General features: G+C 37.8%; 2 protein-coding genes across 4 annotated transcripts in view; one reads left to right on the plus strand and one right to left on the minus strand.

Annotated features, from left to right (window-relative positions):
• The first annotated feature begins 548 nt into the window (after positions 1-548).
• On the plus strand, positions 549-2,146 carry LOC147563701 (aspartic proteinase PCS1-like). The gene has a single exon (XM_086639850.1). It carries the CDS (start codon positions 654-656, stop codon positions 2,019-2,021), a length of 1,368 nt encoding a protein of 455 aa, XP_086495976.1. The 5' UTR covers positions 549-653; the 3' UTR covers positions 2,022-2,146.
• A 4,184-nt stretch (positions 2,147-6,330) lies between these two features.
• Positions 6,331-20,314, minus strand: part of LOC147563702 (uncharacterized) — a 46,223-nt gene continuing 32,239 nt past the window's right edge. Inside the window, exons 2-6 of one of the 3 annotated variants that reach the window (XM_086639883.1) lie at positions 9,151-9,313; positions 8,791-8,971; positions 8,611-8,712; positions 8,391-8,543; positions 6,331-7,634 (exon numbers count right to left, since the gene is read on the minus strand). In XM_086639883.1, coding sequence (XP_086496009.1) covers positions 7,431-7,634; positions 8,391-8,543; positions 8,611-8,712; positions 8,791-8,971; positions 9,151-9,293 — 783 coding nt within the window. In that variant the 5' untranslated portion in view covers positions 9,294-9,313 and the 3' untranslated portion in view covers positions 6,331-7,430. Of the gene's footprint in view, positions 7,635-8,390; positions 8,544-8,610; positions 8,713-8,790; positions 8,972-9,150; positions 9,349-20,314 lie in introns of all 3 variants that reach the window. The other 2 variants (XM_086639878.1, XM_086639871.1) reach the window with 2 other exon arrangements.

Consider the following 20,314-nt stretch of genomic DNA (forward strand, 5'->3'; position numbering starts at 1 on the left):
TCCCTTCTGTTTTATATAATAGATATTGTCAAAATCATTTTATATGTTAATTATCTTTATTATTTAGTTGATCCTTATAAAAAAAAAATAACAAAATGGAATTAAAATAGTAACAATAATATTGTCTTTTTTTTTCCAACTACAATTGCTTGGAGTGTAAGAGGTATAATCATCCGCCTAGAAGTCAAGAGTTCGAGGCACACGCTGAACAATTCAAAAGAAAAATATGCAAGAGGGACAACCACAATTTTTTGAGAAAACTCCAACCATAACTTTTTAAGAGTGGCTAGAAACAAACACATACTTACAAACAATTGTTATCAATTATAAAACGACATTTAAGAAAAATGATATTTTGAAACTAATAAAACGTTTTATTTCAATTACTTTGGTTGGCAATAGAAAAAATCTTGCTAGACTTTATCACTTTAGTCCGAATATAATTGAGTCCTATCAATTCTTTCCAATTAAATGACGCGGTTTCTTTCTTTGGAGTTTTTTGTTAGTTAACTTTCCGTCCATTTATTTTCTTTCCAAAACCTTTAAAGACAATTTAAACTCACTCTCTTCTCCTTCCTTCTTCCCCACCTTCACTACAAACTAAAATCCTCTCTCAACAACTCTGTTTTTCTCTCTAAAATACTTTCTCTCTCATGGTCATGGGTTACTCTCTGTTTTTCTTTCTTCTTTCTACTCTGTTCTACCCATCATCTCAAAACCCTCTTAAACCTTCACAAAACCTCACCCCTTTATTAAAAAATGGTTCAAATTTCTCTCTCTCTTTCCCTCTTTCTCTCTCTAAATCTCATTCCCCTTCATCTCTCCCCCTCCTATCAAATTCTCTCTCTTATTCACTCAAACAGAATAGAAAATCAAACCCAAACCTCAGAATAAACTCATTGGCATTTAAATCATCTTTTAGATACACAATGGCTTTAATAATTTCACTTCCAATTGGAACTCCACCACAATCTCAAGAAATGGTTCTTGATACTGGAAGTCAATTATCATGGGTTAAATGTGATAAAAAACTCCCGCCAAAAAAAACCCCTGTTTATTCTTCTTCTTTTGATCCTTCTTTATCTTCTTCTTTCACTTTACTCCCTTGTACTCATCCAATTTGCAAACCTAGAATCCCTGATTTCACAATTCCAACTTCTTGTGATGAAAATCGTCTCTGCCATTACTCTTACTTTTATGCTGATGGTACTTTAGCTGAAGGAAATCTTGTTAGTGAAAAAATCAGTTTTTCTAATTCCCAAATTACCCCTCCTTTAACTCTTGGTTGTACAAGTGAAACTAAAGATTCTCAGGGTATTTTGGGAATGAATCTTGGTAGGCTTTCATTTACTTCTCAAATAAATATTTCGAAATTTTCTTATTGTGTTCCTCTTCGTAAGAATCCGGCGACGTCGACGGGGACATTTTATCTCGGTGACAACCCTAATTCAATTGGATTTAAGTATGTCGATCTTTTGATTTATGGTCAAGGTGAAAGTCAACGCATGCCTAATTTTGACCCGGCAGCTTATACTGTTGTAATGCAAGGGATTAGAATTGGCGGGAAAAAGTTGGATATTCCACCCGCGGTTTTCCGGCCAGACGGCGGCGGAGCCGGTCAGACAATGATTGATTCCGGGACGGAGTATACTTTTCTGGTGAAAGAAGCTTGTGATAAGGTGAGGGACGAAGTTTTGAGATTGGTAGGACCTAGTAAGGTGAAGAAAGATTTTGTTTATCAAGGAGCGTTGGATTTGTGTTTTAATGGTGATGTGATTGAAATCGGACTGTTGATAGGAGATATAGTTTTGGAGTTTGACAAAGGGGTTGAAATTGTGGTTAAAAAGGAGAGAGTTTTAACTGATATTGGTGGTGCGGTTGGGTGTTTGAGCATCGGACGGTCGGATTTGCTTGGGGTTTCGAGTAATATAATTGGGAATTTTCATCAACAAAATCTATGGGTAGAATTTGATGTAGCTAATCGTAGGGTTGGATTTGGAGAAACAGATTGTACGGCATAGATGGATATGTCCAATCATATTATATTATTGACTTTTTTTTTTTTTATGAAGAAATATCATATTATTGACTTACAATTTAATTTTTTCAAAAGATAATAAAAATTAATAAGACTAGATTAAGCGTACTTTTGTGTATATTTTGATCATTTGGCTGTTGAAATCCTGACAGAAGGTTTGGTAATAACTAGAAGTTCACTAGGCATCACCCGTGCCTTTGGCACTGTACCATGTAAAACACTTAATGCATCACAAATTCGGGAAAAGAAGAATCATTTATGATTTTGTAAAGACATTTGAGCAATGTCAGATATTGCTGTTCTAAGGAGTTTCCTTACCATAAGGATTCTTTGTCACACCAAAAGATAACCTCAACATTGAATTGCTATTTCCTATTACATGGTTAGAAGTTGAACCGCTATAGTTATTGTTCTCAAACATACACACATTCTCATTTTTTAATTTAAATATTGAAAAAAAAAATCAGCAAATGCATCTAACTATATTTCTATCGACTTATGTACAAAGAACTTGACACTTTTCTAAACTACGTCGATTAGGTCAAACCTTGAGATGACTATTATCGCAGATTTTCTAAACTACGTTGATTACCCCAAACCTTGAAATAACTATTATATTTGAGCAATCAACGCAAGATCTGAAATATCAAATAAGACCTCACTACAAATAGAACATCAGATAAAAAAAATGGAGGTCATACAAGGTGACACAAATATAGAAAATTTTAAACGGAGATGTAGAGAGAAAAATACGTACGACTTCAGGCGACCTACCTAAGGTAATTTTGATGGAGGCAACTACTCTAAGCAAATTCGAGAAGAAGCGAGAAATACTTGGAGAAGAAAAACTTCCAAAATTCTGATAAAAACATTTTCAAATCACTACTGTTTTCTGTTAATTGAATACTCTCTATTAAAATTCTTAGTCTAGGAAGTAAGACATACGAAGAAAATAATTTATTGAATGAATATGTTGGGAGGAGGACACAATATATTGAATAAATTCCATAATATGTTTTTTGGTTCAATGAAGAAATACAAAGAGAAGGATACTGAGACAAAGAGAAGAATAAATATGGTTGTAGGGCAGAGAATTTATTGAATAAATTCTAACAAAACAAAGAAAGAAAAGTTACTAATATTTTCTGCAACTTATCAACCTCTGGATAGTATTCGTGACTCAAAATGAGTTTATGATGTTTAATTTCTTGCCCAAAATAAGAAAATTATCGTAGAATCTTCATATTACGGTGAAGTGGGCGGCTGTGGAGAATGACAACTGATAAATAAAAACCTGACATTTATAAGAGATAAAAAAGATTATGGAGAATTCGAATTTTATTTTCTCTAAACCAGTCAAGTAAACTGTATGACTTATATGAGTTCAACTTCTATTCTTTTTTTTTTTTTTTTTATCTCTTTTCTCGATATTGTAGCAAATTCATGATGGATAAAATATATACTGAAATTTTACAAACTCATGTGCAGGTTAGTGCGTTACTTCGATGTTGAAGAATGCAACTTCTTTGTCAAATGACATAGTTACTGCCAAGCTAGAAAGTGAAGCTATTTTAGGGGAGCTTATAAGTTGACATATTGTTCTACTTTTCCAAATATTATGCAGTTTTTTATCGTTTGCTAACTTATCTCTTGCTTGTATCATGGTATATTGTCTTCATTTGGCTGCTCAAATTTTAACAGTGCTCTCCATAAAAATCAGGCATGAAATCAGATGAAAGGATGAAGTCAGAATTTGATGTAGTTGTTGTCATTTCTTTACATTAATCAGAGGAAATCATTTCTTTAGTTTCTGGAACTCAAAAACAAATATTATGAAAATTGGTCAAGTATAAGATTTACTGAATGAAAACTTCTATAATAAAATACTAAATATATTCCTTTGTTGACGCGGTCTACCCCAGATGCTCAGAGTAAAATCGGGATATCATTTATAAGAAATTCTTTCTTTTTCTTCTTCAACTAATGATCTTTTATAAGAGATGATGGATATCTTTTGACTGATAAAAAGAATGAGGATGATGAAATGTGGAGGACATTGAGTGGCGATATGTAGAGGGTATCAGGTGGATCTACTTTTCATTCTACTAGTATAGTACATGGAATGATAGAAATGGCAATCGAAGCAAATTATCAGGCAATTAAATGATGTCCATGACACAAGACAATGACAAATATAAATATAAACATCATACAAGGCAATAAATGATGTGCATGATATAAGGCAATGATAGATATAAAAAGAAATCGGGCAACTCGATTTGCCCTCTTTTGATAAGTTACACTTCTCTTAGGGTGTGGTGGGTCACAAGGTGTCATCTAATCTGCCTATTGGTCTTTTGGTCAATGTATAGGGTTTTCTGTATAGTTATGCAGATGAATGGTATTTCTATACTTGTACTTTGTTACGATCATTCCGTATAACTTTTCCTTAACTATTTTTTATCAGATTCATGGGTCAAGAGTTCGGTTCCGTAGTTATTAGAAACTGGGAGCTTCACAATGAGAAAGCCAAAAGCACCCTAACACCATGGGTCAAGAGTTTGGTTCCGAAGTTACTAGAAACACAATAAAAGTTAGTAGAATTGTTTGAAGAGATTTTCTGTATGCACCTCATTAGTTGCATATCCAAGGTTGAGGCAGATAAGAGGCCCCTGTTTTCTTCACCCCTTCAAAGAAGGGAAGGAACAACCAGCTCAACTGGCCCATAAGGTAGATACTTGCTCAGCTGAAACACTGCATTTTTCAAAGCAAATGACAAGCCATCTGCCATTCCGTTAAGCTGTGCAAATTGAACTTTCTCCTCCCTTTTTTCGAGCCCTACTTCTTGGGCCGCCGCCTCTCGCCCTATATACATATGTTATCGGATACTAGCAAGGTAACAACAAATCTTCGCGAGGGGTGACCTAAAACACTAATTTCGACATGGTATTTTATAATCATTCGTACACTTATATCAAACCAAATCACTTTCAAAGTGGTTCAAAGCGTTAGACATATTGTCCAATAACAAGTAAGTCATAGGTTCGATCCACCATGGGAGGTGTCATCCGTGATTATTGAAATTGAGTTATTAAAGGTATAAATAATATAAGGAATATGTTGGATTTTATGCCTCTTTCATGTTAGTTGGGATTTAGGCCTCTTTCCTTACAAGTTTAACTTAGACGGTTATCGTGCTTATCACATCTAAATGATGTACCAATGCCTTGTATCATTGCTTGCTAGTAAACAGTTGTTGTCTCTTTCCTCTCGCCCTTACTTATAACGTATTTGCTTTTAAGTAATACGATACGTTGTAAAGAGTCTATTCAACAAGAGGATCCTCCTTACGGAATAGGATAGCACGTCGCACGTCTTGACGTAGCATGAGAACATGAAACTCCAGTTCCGAAGGAACCCGCAGAAATGGGCCTGATGAAATGATTCTATCTCCTGGCCAAGAATAGCCTTATGCAGAATCAGGTGGTCCTTCCATCCCTACAATCGTCAAGAAAAGAGGAGGCATGAATGGTTGGATAGCCTTACTCTAATAGGGCTATGCGAACGAATTAGTTTGCCTGCGGTGAAAGCAGACCCAAAAGTGCAAACGTTTCGGTCGCTGTGGAAGTTTTACAAAACCACAAAAATGACAGAATTATATTAGAATTGCATATACCAATATATTTTATCCATCATGAGACCTAAAAAGAACATTGTCATTATTATTGTTTTATTTTAGTTGAGAAGAGTTGTGATGGGGCAAAAAATGAAAACAACAGTAATAACAGAATTACTAGGTTTGAAGTGTAAATTGCAATGTAAATAACAAATGTATAAGAAGAGTTGGAACGAAAATAACTAAAAACAAAGAAAGCTATAAAGGCACCTCTGTAAGTGTCAAAGGCCCATAAAACTTCCATAATAAATTATGGTTGAACAAAGTTTTTAGCCGCGGACTACCTCTCTCTCGAGTTTCATATCAAATATCGTACGTAGATGTAATTTCATGGGGTTCTCAAGGAAGAAGATTAAAAGCACAAAAATAGAAACGAAGGACGAAGGTCTGCTTTCGTGGTGAAATTTCGAATCTTTTGAAATCCAAATCAAACGACCTAATATTTCGAGTGAAAATCTACACGAAAATTTCTGTAAGTTACTTTTCGTTTCCCTCATCTGAAAAAACGACATATTTCTACCAAATCCATTGCTTGTAACGACTAACATAGATCGTAGTCGATTTCTCAAAAAAAAAAAAAAAAAACAAATAGTGAAAGAAAAGAGAAGATTTAGACTGACCCAGAAGTCTCCCTTAGATGCCTCATTTTCATATAAACAGACAATTAAAAGAACATCAAGTATGTCAAACACATGTTTCAACAACCAAAAGAAAAAAAGTCTGTCAACACATAAAATACCAAGTCTGTAACATTCATTCTTTAAGTCTAGCAATCCACATGCGTATTTTTTTTTGAATCCAAGGGAAACATATCCATTAATAGTGATAAAATCACAATGATACAAGGATAATAATAATTATTTCTCTTTGTCGGATGCGTCATGCTATTTACAAACCTGTAAATGCAAATGCCTCCTAAAGGGGGAGAAATTGGACTAGACACAGACACTATTGGGATCCTAAAGATCCGAGAAAAGAGACCCTAAAGATCTGACAAAAGGATCCTAAAGATCCGACAAAATATTAACAATACTAAAATAAAGAAAATACTAATTTAAACCCCCGTCGCTTTCGTCGGAAAACCGTCATTGTCGCCGGAAACCGTCGCCGGAAAACCGTCGTCATCGCCGGAAAACCGCCACCTTCATAGAAAAAACCGTCGTCATCATCGGAAGACATAATTAATTCAGCAAGTCTCAACGAATCAATTCCTTCTTCTTTGTTAGCGATTCCTTGTTCTTTCAACCCAGATCTGATGATGATGAAATTGAAGTTGAAGGATAACTTTCTTCTTCATATTTTCCTCTGTTCCTGGCCATTAGAGAACCTCATAAGGTTAATTACTTTCTCTCTACCCCAAACAAATCCGAACCCCACTAAATTAGGATGGCTGTTTTGAATATCAATCCCCCCAATCTACACCCTATATACATACATGGTGGAAAATCAAGAGAGAATGGGAAGTGATGTGAAGTTTGGAAATCAAGAGAGGATGGAAAGTTTAATGATGAAGATTGGAAATCAAGACACCATTTGAAATATTGATGGCTAAGAAGAAACAGAAGGCAATCATAAACTCAAGCAATTTGAAATAATTTATGGAGAAGAGACACACCAAAGCAAAAAAAGATCATCAAAATCCCATTCCTTCCCATTTCCACTTTCTCTCTCTAAGAGAGAGAGAGAGCAGTTCCAGGAAGTTAAATATTAATGTATTTATCCCACATGCGTATTGGCAGCAGCAGTAGAAGCACCAAGAGTACTCAGTTTTGTTTCTTCGTGAACTCCCCTCTTTTTCAGAATCCTACCCATACGCTCTATTACATTTATCCCAATACCTGCCAATTTAGTTTCCTCAGTGAAAAAATGAGTAGAACAACGCTGCCCCATCCACAGTTTGTCTAACGTTTTAGCCAAATCCTACAGTTACAAATTCATATCATCAGTAACAAATCATTTAAAACAATTTGTACAAAATATAGTACATGGAACGATAGAAATGGCAATCGAAGCAGATTATAAGGCAATTAAATGATGTTCATGACACAAGGCAATGACAGATATAAATATAAACATGATAAAAGTCAATAAATGATGTTACACTTCTCTTTTCGGTCGGTCACAAGGTGTCATCTAATCTGCCTATTGGTCTTTTGATCTAACGTGATGGGCCAAAAATGGAGGTGCAATTGGCATTATCCAACTGGATTGTATATGGAGGGTTTTCTACATAGTTATGCAGATGAATGGTATTTGTATACTTGTACTTTGTTACGGTCATTCGGTATAACTTTTCCTTCACTATTTTTTATCAGATTAATGGGTCAAGAGTTCGGTTCCGAAGTTATTAGAAACTAGGAGCTTCAAAATGAAAAAGCCCAAAGGAGGCTGAAACCATGGTCAAGAGTTTGATTTCGAAGTTAGTAGAAACTAGGAGCTTCACAGAACTTGGGGGGGAGCTTCTTGGCCCCCTCGACCAATCACAATTTGTTTGTGTGTTCCAATACAAAACCCTATTACCCATTCATTTTCTCAACACCGTCACATTACCCATCATCAAACTCCGGAACAATTCGATGTTGTTATTTTGTATCACCCCCACACTATAATTCGGGAAACCTAGCAATCAATTAAATTAGGAAAATCATTAGAAATAATTTGTTATACTTCGATTACCTCGTAAGTATCATCTTTAGTGTCTCCCAAATCCATCTTCTCAAAAGTAGGAATTGATTTTTCGTCAAAAAATCCAAGGAGGTAACATCTATCAGGTGGTTTACCGTTCGAGAAATCCTCATCTATCTTCTTAGCCACGTTGTTCAAGCCCAACTGTTCATACATGTAAAATTTAGGGCAAACAAAGATGTAGTTAAAAGTTGTAGAGATAGAGGTTTACCTTATATAACTTTCCCAAATAAAATCTCCATTCTGGATCATATGTTTCGTTCAAATATTTGATGAATGCCCGACGGTCCACGTCCAATTCAGTAATCACGTCCTAAAGAACCATAAAAACATGTTAATACAATAACAGATGGATCGATTACCTCGTAATACAGGTTCAGAGATTAATTACCTTGAAGAGCTTAAATTCATCTAGTATGTCCTGGGTTTTACTGTTGGCCAGTGAGTTATGATAATAATAATCCTCAAAGAATTTGTTTAGCTCTTCTTTATAATTGAAGTCCCAAGGTTCTTCCGTTCTTTTTCGATAAGGAAAGGCCTTCCAGTAACTGATATAGTTATGGATCTTTTCCCTGAAGAAAAAGAACAATATGATGAAATAAGTAGTAGAGAGTTCAACAACAAGCCTCATCATCGTATAAAGATGAGACCAAATATTTATAGGTTAGGTTTTAGGGTTTCTTAATTTAATTTATCTCTGCATCAAGAAAAAAATAAAGTATATAGGTAAAACCGAACAGATCCTCGATACCTGATTTCCTTCAGATCATCAAGAGAATACAGCTTCCGATTATCTTTTTCCTCCGTTTCGTGTTCAGAATCTTCCTCCTTCGTTTGTTTTTCTAGGTTTTGCTTTTTTGGGTCCGGTGGATTGCACAAACCCTCATCCTCCATGCTTTCTCTTTCTTTTCTGTCTAGGGTTTCCTTTGGCAAAGAGATATGTTATGCACTACAGTTATAACTTTCACGTTATGCAGAACTTATACATGATGGATAATATGGTTATTTACCATGCAATAGAAAAATATGACACAATAGGATGTCGTATTCAACAAGATATATACACAATGAATTAAGATACATTGCTTTCAATAATTCAACAAATGGGTTGTCGCCAAATTGGTTGTGCATCCCGTCCAAACTTTGAAAGTTGGGGGGGGGGGGGTGGGGGGGGGGGGGGGTGTGTTATCATGGCCTTTGAGGGTTAGTTATCATGGCCTTAGGGTTCCCTTGTCAACGTTTTTTTTTTGAATTGGTAAGTTTGTGCCTCGAACCCTTGACCTCTAAGTTGGAAGACTTACCTCTTACCACTTGAGCCAAGGGTTTTTGTCATTCGCTTGTCAATGTTTCAAGTCCTTTCCATGGATGTTTATATGTTTACTTCATCCTAACGATGTACCTCTGCCATATGATGCAAGACATTCTTTATGATATCACCATCCTCCAAAAAAAAAAATATGATAAAATACTTCTACTGAGCATGCACTAAGCACATCCCTAGAAGAATCGATGTTCTTAGTGCATGCTCAGTAGAAGTATTTTATCATATTTTTTTTTTTTTGAGGATGGTGATATCATAAAGAATGTCTTGCATCATATGGCAGTAAAGTGGTAAGCAAATAACAGCAACCCATGTTTAAGGGCCCTTACGGTCATATTTCAATATATGCTTCGAAATGAACCACCCCGTCAACGTTATGCAAGTAAAGTGGTAAGCACCTGCCGAATATCTATCTTACAGTTTTTTGTTGTTCAAGTAGTAAAATTGCAGAAGTAAGACACTGGACTTTCCCTCTATGTGAAATAGTTGGAAAAAATCAAATATATCTTCAACAATCACTTCACAATGTGACCTCTGATAACAAACTCATACTCATTTTTAACTTCAAGAGAAGAGATACATAAAAATAGGCACCGAAATCTCCAAATCAAATACGAGTAACATAATCGAAACCCATTGTACTACTTCTATTAGTATGTCAATTCAAATACTAATTGAAGATATAGAGTGGTAGCTTAGAAAACTCCCCGGCGTTTGTAGTGGCCAAAAATCGTACTAGGCCTACTTCGCCTAAATGTCGCCTAGAGCTAGCCTACTCCGAATAAATGTCACTCCGGCCCAGCCCACACACCTACTGGTTGGACACTCTCCAAATGGGAATTCGACACATTAGAAGTCTGAAGGCTCAAGCCCATGTGAGCGTCCATCTAGAAGAACAATAACCCTTCAAAAGTAATAATGCTCCAAGCACCCCTTAGCCGCCCTCAACCGAGTCTGCAAGTTGTCGATTCAACCTCAACTCAGAAGATCTCGCCACGTGCCACTTGACTAGGTCAGTCAAAGACCCCACGTCACCTCAAATATCTCGAAGTCATCTCTGACTACGAAGGGTCTACAGTCGAGACGGCGTAATCGTACGATCAAGTTACTCTAGGCGACAGATCGACGACCAAGAACGAGTCTCCCTTAGGGTTCGGGGTCACCCTCGACACCAAGCATTTCGGATCTGATACACTCCACGAGTCTGTCATTCGCCTATAAATAGAAGGAGACTCAGACTCCGAAAGGCATCGAATACCGAGTAGGAAACTACAGAACATTCTTCTCTCTCTCTCTCTCTCTCTCGCACATTTAGTATCTTCTAATCAGTGCTCCAGACGACGATAATCGACCTTCGAATTCCAGAAGACTTGAAGGGTAACCTTCTAGGGGATCACTCTAGACGGCGATATTACATCTTCAAGTTCCATCACCCTCGAAGTCCTTCTGAAGTCCCTGTTACATCCCACTTCTCCCTTATCCAGAATCTCCGATCGAGACGACCTCTCGACCTGCTCCAAGAGATCAATCCGACCAACTATCTCGTAGAGTCGAAGCGCCGGCCACTCTACGAGTCTAGCCACCCTCCGACGATACAACACGGTGACACCCTCAACATTCAATTGATTAATATTTATCTTTTATAGTTTGCTGACTTGACCGTCGTGAAGGAGTTGAAGGAGATGTCCTTCGACCAAGATGGAAATGCGAGCAATATGTCGGCTAGGACAATTGAACAATTGATGAAGAAGATCATCAAGTCCGATTGATTTAGGGGTCGTAGCGTTTAGCTAAAAACCAACTACGATCGTCGAATTACGAAGGAATTCGCGGCTAACTTCGATCGGATCCTACATCGGGTTACACATAAGAATGGGTATTTAATCGGATGATATGACTAGTGAGAGTGTGATATAACATTGGGAATGTCCCATAAACATATCTCACAGGCCTAAATAGAATTTGGGCAAAAGATAGCAAAAAGGCCCGAAATAAGAGTTTTGGGCCTAGGCCGATTCAGGCACTTTTAGGGCTCGGATTAGGCTGATTTCTGGAGGAACGTTTCCTTATGTTATGAACATTAAATCTGCCAATTTTGGCTGGGTTTGGACGTAATCTCCTTAGGGAATTGAGAAAATATCAACTAGTTGGTATTTTCGACTATTTCCCTAAATCTTATTCTAAAGGGTGTTTTAGGAAACCTAAAAGGAGGTGGATTCTTATTAGGGTTCTATATAAACACTCTTAGGACAGAGAATAAGGTGTGGAATTTCTCTCTAAGCTTTCTTACTCTACCACATCAAGTAGAGAGGAGAAAGTGAGCTAATTCCCAAGCTATCTTCTAGTCTAGCAAGAAGAAGGTCTTCTTATTATCAAACCACCATTGGAGTGCTAGCGAGCTTTCAAGGAGGGAGATTAAATACACTACTCGGTGTCCCAAGTAAAGGAGCTACGTTTGAAGCTCTTGGTCTTCTTTAATCTATACAACTAGTTCGAGGGAAATAGCGATTAAGGTAATCTACTATCTTCTTATTGGTTAATTACTAGTTTTGCATGATGATCTTGGGGATACTAATGTTAGACATTAGATGTCGTTATCCGCTATAAACACTAGTATAAGGGTATAATTCCCTACAGTGACGTCAGAGCCTCTTGCAATTAACTAGTTTTTGCTAAGAATCGAACTAATTGATATTTGATATGCTTGATAGTTTGATAGATTGAGTTTATAAAGTATTTTAAAAGTACTTCAAACTCATAATTTGATTACAATGAATGTGATTCAACTAGTTTTTCAAATTAAAATCAAAATTGATGATTGAAATTATTTCAAAACATTGAATTTCATTGATTTTGAATTGGTTTTCAAAATTGTTCTTGAAAAAGTTTCAAATACCTAGAATTTTGATCCAAAATTGTTTGATTAAAAGAGTTGTTTTTGAGTTTTAGGAAACTCCCAAAAACAAAAATTTGGAATTTAGAAGTATTCTAAAAGAATTGTTTTTGAGTTTTAAGAAACTCCCAAAAACAAAGTTTGGAAATTTTAAAAATTTCTAAAAGTTTTGAAAAATTTTGGAAGTGTTCTAAAAGGATTTCAAAATTTAGAAAGAGTTTAAAATTTGAAAGTTAGCAAATAGAGATTTGCAAAAAAAAAAAAAAAAAAAAGAAAGACGAAAATGGAAACTAGGGTATTGGAAACCCTAGTGTCCGGCCAGGAAGCTGCTGGTCGCGTCCACTGGACGCGTCCAGAGCAGCTGCTGAGACGCGTCCAGGAGACGCGTCCAGCAACTGCGACCAGAATGATACTGGACGCGTCTTAGAGACGAGTCTAGAGCAGCTGGGACGCGTCTTGAAGACGCGTCCAGGTCGAGTCTAGGACTCGACCACCAGCTGTGATGGAAGCATCTGGACGCGTCTTGGAGACGCGTCCAGAGCAGCTAGGACGCATCTAGGACGCGACCAGAAGCTGCACTGGTAGCTTCCTGGACGCATCTAGGACGCGTCCAGAGCTCTCGACCAGACGCGTCTTGGAGATGCGTCTGGGAGGTTCTGGGTGTCTCGGACTAAGTCCGAGACACCTAGTGCTTGTCCGATCCAGCACCAGACGCGTCTGGTACATGGACTAGCGTCCTGGCTCCGGCCAGGACGAGACCAGGCCTTGATAGGCCTCGGCCAGGACATGTCGGCCCTATGGGCCGTGCTATGTCCGGACCTTGTCCGAGCCCTTTTGTGGGCTTGGGTTGGGACTTGTCTAGGACTTGTCCCGGGCTTTTTCGAGGCTTTTCGGACCACGAATAGGGACCATCTTTCGAGTGGGAGTTTTTGCCAAATTTTCTTCCGATTCCAATCAAATAATTCCAAAATAAATCCGGGCCATCCAGAAGGCCAAAAACGGATTTCTCTTTATATGGATTTATGAAATCATTACGAATCGAACCAATATTTTTCCAAAATAGACCCGGACTTTCAAAACCCAAAAATGGAGTTTTTCTTGAAGTTGATTTTAGAAATCATAAAAGATAAAACTGGAACGCACCGTTGGTCGAATTCTTCGAATTTAGACTTAGCTTCGTAATGTGACATGTGATGTCGACAAAGTGTCTCCCAAGATAATCATGCATATATAATTCTTAGCCTTAATATATTATATGAATGCATGTGATGTGAATGCGGGAAACTAGTATGGCCATATTTATTTCTATATTCTTGTTTAAGCACGGATGGGTGCATATTTGTAATTAATTTTAATTTCAAGTTTATACGATCTGCGAATCGTTAAAGTCTTGTAATTAGAGTTTAGGGTCTATGAGTCCATTGAAGAAACTCAAGGAAGGAATCCAAAGGCGAGTGGGAGAAATCAATGGAGGTTCAAAGATGGAGATCTAGACGAACCAAAAGGCGAAACAAGAAGCAAACCAAAGGAGATTAGATCTTCTAGGTTAAGGGCCATACTAGGATCCATGTCTGCTTGGTTTATTTTCTTGCGCGCATTTACTTACTTATTTACGCTTCATGTCGTGGATGTTAGTTAGGCTAAATAGTTCACTATAACAAACGCCAGACTAGCGTAAAAGTCCCCAAAACGTAATCTTGAGTAATCGCCTATCCAGATTAAGACACTCGTTGCGCCTTTGTTCGAGGAAGGTGGGTCAGCCTTCGCAGAGTACCTCCTCTAGCTTGGGACAATGCGGGTAGGTCTATAGAAGAGGCCTACACGTCTAAATGGTTCTACTCAACGAGATCAACAAGAGAGTCTTGGATACTCGAGGTAAAAGGATAGATTAGTCATTGATTAATGAAATGTATCAACCAAGAGTCATAAGGTATGATCAGTGAAGTAGTTCACTCACCCGGAACGACGGAGTCAAAGGGTAGGGCCTTCGTCCGCTTTACTCCGAAGAACTGAGATCTTGGAATCACTTATTCAATCGGGGACGATTTTTATTGAATAATGTGCGAAAACTAAGTTTTTCAAAATGATAACGAGTTTTAAAACTTTGCCATTTCTTTTATGTAGTTTTAAGATGACACATGAAAACGGTTTCAACATTGAATCACACCTAAGGGAGGTGCTGATCAACTTCCTAGAATGGAAGAATAAATCCGAGAATAATTCTCAGATTCAAAAGGAAAACGTCTAGAATACCCGATCCCAATGTTGACTCATACTAGATAAGGTCAAAAGCCATTCGCAAGCAATCATATAACATTATCTTTGGAAGAGTAATGAATGCTAGCACGACCATTGAGACAAACTAAGGAAATAGTTCCTACAGAAGTCATAAATGTAGAGGCACGAGACCTCCATGGCAATCTGAAAGTCATCCTAATGGAAGACAACAGAATTCATCTATCACCCAATTCAATATCGATTGAACAAAGATAGATAAGACCTTAGATGAGTCACTCAGGTTGTTATGAACAACTGAGCAAAACACACGGGAACATCGAATCTAAGAAACAGTTCTTAAGATTCGATGGAAGGAATCTAAGAAAGAGTTCTTGAGATTCAAAAGGGCAAAGGATCAGTCAAGTAAGACAAATATTTGATCAAAGAAAAGCAGTTGCCGAGTACATGATCAAGAGTATTTTTCATTACTGTGAATGTTTCCAAATAATGGTTAGACCATTTAAAAGGAAACTACCTTTAGCACCTGGAGGACAAAAGGAATGGAATTATGAATTCCGGTTCCGTATCCTTGTTAACAAAGTTAAAAACAAGTATCGTAAAATTCCTTCATCTGGTATTTTAAAACCGGATGTGCGGCTCGGTAAAGCTCAAGGGAATCACATACTTGACTCAAAGAAGTAAAGATCCAAGAGGGAGCAGAAGCAGTAATGCTAGGGATGCTGAAAGGGATTGAAGTCTTCTTTTAGACACTGATCTAGCTTAGAACTTAATAATGATTATTTTGTTCTTCTAGAAACATCTGATGTTTTAAAACCAGTGGTAAATTAACTAAAGATTAACATTGATAAAGGCTCATATCAAGAGATTCAAACTCATTAACTTCAGCATTGTCAATTGGGTCTTAAGGACTAATTGACAAAGTCGCCCTTTTTCAAAAGGCATAGAGACTAGTAATAAGCCGTCCGATTAGGTTGGAGTGGTGAAAACTTGAGTCAAACACTTGATAACCATCAAAGGAGTTGAGAAACCGTTTCCCAACTCACTCCATGGAACACATCTGAGGGATGGTGGAATCAGTGGGAGTAATTGAACACTGCTATGCATGATTCGATCAATGATGGGTTTAAGCCAGTCTTCCGAATATTTTGGGACATATTCTAGAAACGATTGTTTTCACACTTACCAAAGTCCGTCTAACAGCTAAGCTTGTAAAAGCATTACAAAAATTAGCTAAAGTCTGACGCAATTTCTTTAGAAGAAATATGGGCTTTTTCCACAAGCTATCAAGAGAACAAAGTGTTTGTTGCTCATGATAGTATTCTTATAGTAATTAGCACACCTAGAAGTCTGGGAGAAAAGTACTAATTATTACAAGAATAAGTGGGAGAAAAGTACAAGTCGATTTAATTCGATCATGAGAAAAATCATGAAGGGTCATGAAGAACAATCATGAAACTTGTACAAGACGATTAAATTCGACCAAGAGCAACAAACTGCGGCTCCTCGGAAAAGGAAAGGTTAAAGATATGATCTTGTAAACCCACCGCACAAAAGCGAATGTCATTCGCAGGAGAAATCTCAAAGCGAGTGAAAGTGTCTCTAAAGGAATATCTCAAAGTAGTTGAGAAAATTCCAAATTGTTGTTGAAAAGCCCTGAAAGGTCAAAATAAAATCTTAAAGACTCAGAAAATAAAGGTTATTTCTGAAGAGATAAAAGACCTGCGGAGAAACGGAAACTGACTCTAGATTTTGGCTAGAAGCCAAAATCATCGTGGAATCCATATCTCGTCAAGACATGAAGCTTGATAATTTAAGTCAACAGAAGACCTAAATTGGTTTTCCAAAGTAGAAAACTGAGAAGGATGGAAACATTCATGTTTCCAGAAACTAGACAAGAAGAATAAGATTCTTCCAATCAAGTTGTGTCCATTGGCATGCTTCAGAAATCTATCGACGGATTAAAAGCACGCAAGAGTTAGAATCTTCGATTCAAAAAGGCAATCAAAGAAGTTTGATTCCTGAGGAATGAAGAAAATCTTGAATCACGAGTTTCAAGAAGGTAAGTGGGAGAAACAAACCTTCCGGGTCCGTATGCAGAGTACATACAAAAGATTGAGTACGACATAAGATGTTGTGTAACAGTGAATACACTGACTCAATAAAAGGACCACACACAAGGATGAAATGCCATTTTGGGCATCTGAAGATCTATAAGCATAGATCAAAAGGATGATAGGATTGGAGAGACTCAGTACGCTGAGATGCTTGAGATCCGAAACAGAAAATCTAAGACTCGGAAAGTCTAAAAGAATTTCGACCCAAAACTCATGACTATGAGCGTTGCTAAATCGGAGTTTGAAAAGACACCGATGTAGCAAACAAGCATGAGAGAGAGATTTATGTTCGAATACATAAAGTCAATCATATTGAATATGATTAGCATTTGAATATCCAAATTCAGATTTGAAAACCGAAACACTACTTAGAAACATCTTAGAAGGCTAAAGGATTAAGTAGTACAAAAGTTGAACATGTCATCGTAGCAAACTTCCAGACATGGAAGGAAAGTAGGCTAAAAGTGTTTTAAGCCGGGAACTGTTGCAAATACTACATAAAGAATTAAAAGCCTTAACTCTAGTAAAAGTTACTAGAAATTATCAAGGTTGAAGATAAAGGTCTTCAAATTAATTGATAATTAGCAAAGTTTAAACGGATTACATCCGTAGTCAAACTAAACTATCACCTAAGACAAAGTATGAGAGTCATACACGAGTCTAAGGCATGAGGTATAATTTTAAACCTCGACAAGTAAAACTGAGTGGGTAAAAAGAGCTTTACGGAAGAGGCTCAGATTTACAACTCTCGTTATCAGAAATAGTAGAGTTATTTCACAAGTCGTCTAAATTTGGTTTAGTGTTTAAACGATAGTCCATTGATGATAAAACATTCCGAATAGGTTTGTCAGATACATGATCTGATGAATGAAACCCTATTAAGTGAACTTGGAATATTTATTATCAAATCCCTGGTCCAGGTCATTGCATGGACAACAATGACTCACGAAGACTAGCACGAGAGTCGATGGGATAGCGCAGTTTCATGGGCTATAGGAATAGTATATTCTATTCGACTACGGGGGTGTGTAAAAGGTTTATACACTGGATAACCCTCAAATGAGAAGTACATCACTAGTGATGAACGTCAATAGTTCTCATAAAGACAATTGGAGAGATTCCTCAAAACATGAGTGCTCCACTCATCTTATGAAAGGAATGTCCGACTTTGGTTCCGTCAAACGTCGCGCCGTAAAAGGAGGTTATAAAGACGGATACTGGGAAGGACAAGATAGAAATGAAGTTAAGTGGGAGCGCAAGAATGGATTGTGTCATCCTAAATCACATTAGGTACAAAGTATCTCAAGACCACTTGATGAGTAGCAACTGAAAATGTGTGGCCACGCTCAAACGAATTAGGAGTTAATCGTTTATATTTTACAGTTGTACTCGGATATCAAGAAAGTCTGAATGACGTGACGTATCAGATGGGATACTAAATTGACACGGGAATCGAGGCATTGCACTTGTTCTAAGTCCAAGTGGGAGTCTGAAGGAGATGTCCTTCGACCAAGATGGCAATGCGAGCAATATGTCGGCTAGGACAATTGATGAAGAAGATCATCAAGTCCGATTGATTTAGGGGTCGTAGCGTGTAGCTAGAAACCAACTACGATCGTCGAATTACGAAGTAATTCGCGGCTAACTTCGATCGGATCCTACATCGGGTTACACATAAGAATGGGTATTTAATCGGATGATATGACTAGTGAGAGTGTGATATAACATTGGGAATGTCCCATAAACATATCTCACAGACCTAAATAGAATTTGGGCAAAAGATAGCAAAAAGGACCGAAATAAGGGTTTTGGGCCTAGGCCGATTCGGGCACTTTTAGGGCTCGGATTGGGCTGATTTTTGGAGGGACGTTTCCTTATGTTATGAAAATTAAATCTGCCAATTTTGGCTGGGTTTGGACGCCATCTCCTTAGGTAATTGAGAAAATATCAACTAGTTGCTATTTTCGACTATTTCCCTAAATCTTATTCTATAGGGTGTTTTAGGAAACCTAAAAGGAGGTGGATTCTTATTAGGGTTCTATATAAACACTCTTATGACAGAGAATAAGGTGTGGAATTTCTCTCTAAGCTTTCTTACTCTACCACATCAAGTAGAGAGGAGAAAGTGAGCTAATTCCCAAGCTATCTTCTAGTCAAGCAAGAAGAAGGTCTTCTTATTATCAAACCACCATTGGAGTGCTAGCGAACTTTCAAGGAGGGAGATTAAATACACTATTCGGTGTCCCAAGTAGAGGAGCTACGTTTGAAGCTCTTGGTCTTCTTTAATCTATACAACTAGTTCGAGGGAAATATCGATTAAGGTAATCTACTATCTTCTTATTGGTTAATTACTAGTTTTGCATGATGATCTTGGGGATACTAGTGTTAAACATTAGATGTCGTTATCCGCTATAAACACTAGTATAAGGGTATAATTCCCTACACGTCGGAGTGCCCTTGGCTAGACACCATTCGGTGTCCCCAAGACTTCACGGTTTTACTTGTTTTTGTCTGTCTACCAGTCCAACCGGAACTTCATCCGTCTCGAGGTCTAAAGCCCAAGTCGTCGGTGGCCCACCAATCGACGATCTATTAATTGTTTGATTTTCTACCGTCCACAGTTTGGCGCCCACCGTGGGGCCCCTTCAACTAACATCTCAAACGACCTCATCAATGGAAGAAGGAATGGTAGCCTCACCAAACGATGTCTCGACCCAGATCCCCGAACTCACAGCTCAAATGCGAGAAAACTCCCAAAAGTTTAAAGTCTTGGAGGAGGAGAATGCTCTGGTCCGAGCAGAAAACCAACTACATCAAGAAAAAGTTACTGAACTCGCCATGGGGTATCCAACAGGACCTAGGTTTCGAACTCCAGTCAACCCGATGCAATCCTTGGCGACCCCTGAAGCAGGAAACTCCTCCAGCCAACCAACCGTCCAGTCTGGCACCATTGGCGTCTCGATTTCGAACCCAGTGACTAATACTACGACTCCGGCAACGACGTTATTATTATCTTTCCAAAGCTCAGCTCAAACCAATCAACAATCGCAGTCGATGACTGCCCCTCTTTTTTCATCTTCATTTAGTACTCCTACTTTACTACCTACTAGTGTACCCTTTAGTCTGTTGACAATCTGAACTCTTGTTTTTCAGAAACCCCCTTGGAGCAGGCGATGGCTTAAAATTGGCAAAGATGGAGGCTCTGATCATAGGCATTCCAGGAGTCCCAACTCCCTCTAGAAAGAGTTTACCACAGAGTTATGCAGACTTCCCTTTCGTCGACGCCATCGCCTTAGTGGAGATGCCGAAGAAATTTTCATTCCCAAGTATGAGAATGTATGATGGCACC

This window comes from Eschscholzia californica, unplaced genomic scaffold (genome assembly GCF_041429995.1).
Source record: "Eschscholzia californica isolate CP2 unplaced genomic scaffold, dmEscCali1.0.p SCAF_1, whole genome shotgun sequence".
Classification (NCBI taxonomy): domain Eukaryota; kingdom Viridiplantae; phylum Streptophyta; class Magnoliopsida; order Ranunculales; family Papaveraceae; genus Eschscholzia; species Eschscholzia californica.

Bases quoted from the DNA above. Each gene is read 5' to 3' on its own strand.
- LOC147563701 (XM_086639850.1), top strand. From the start codon at position 654: ATGGTCATGGGTTACTCTCTGTTTTTCTTTCTTCTTTCTACTCTGTTC.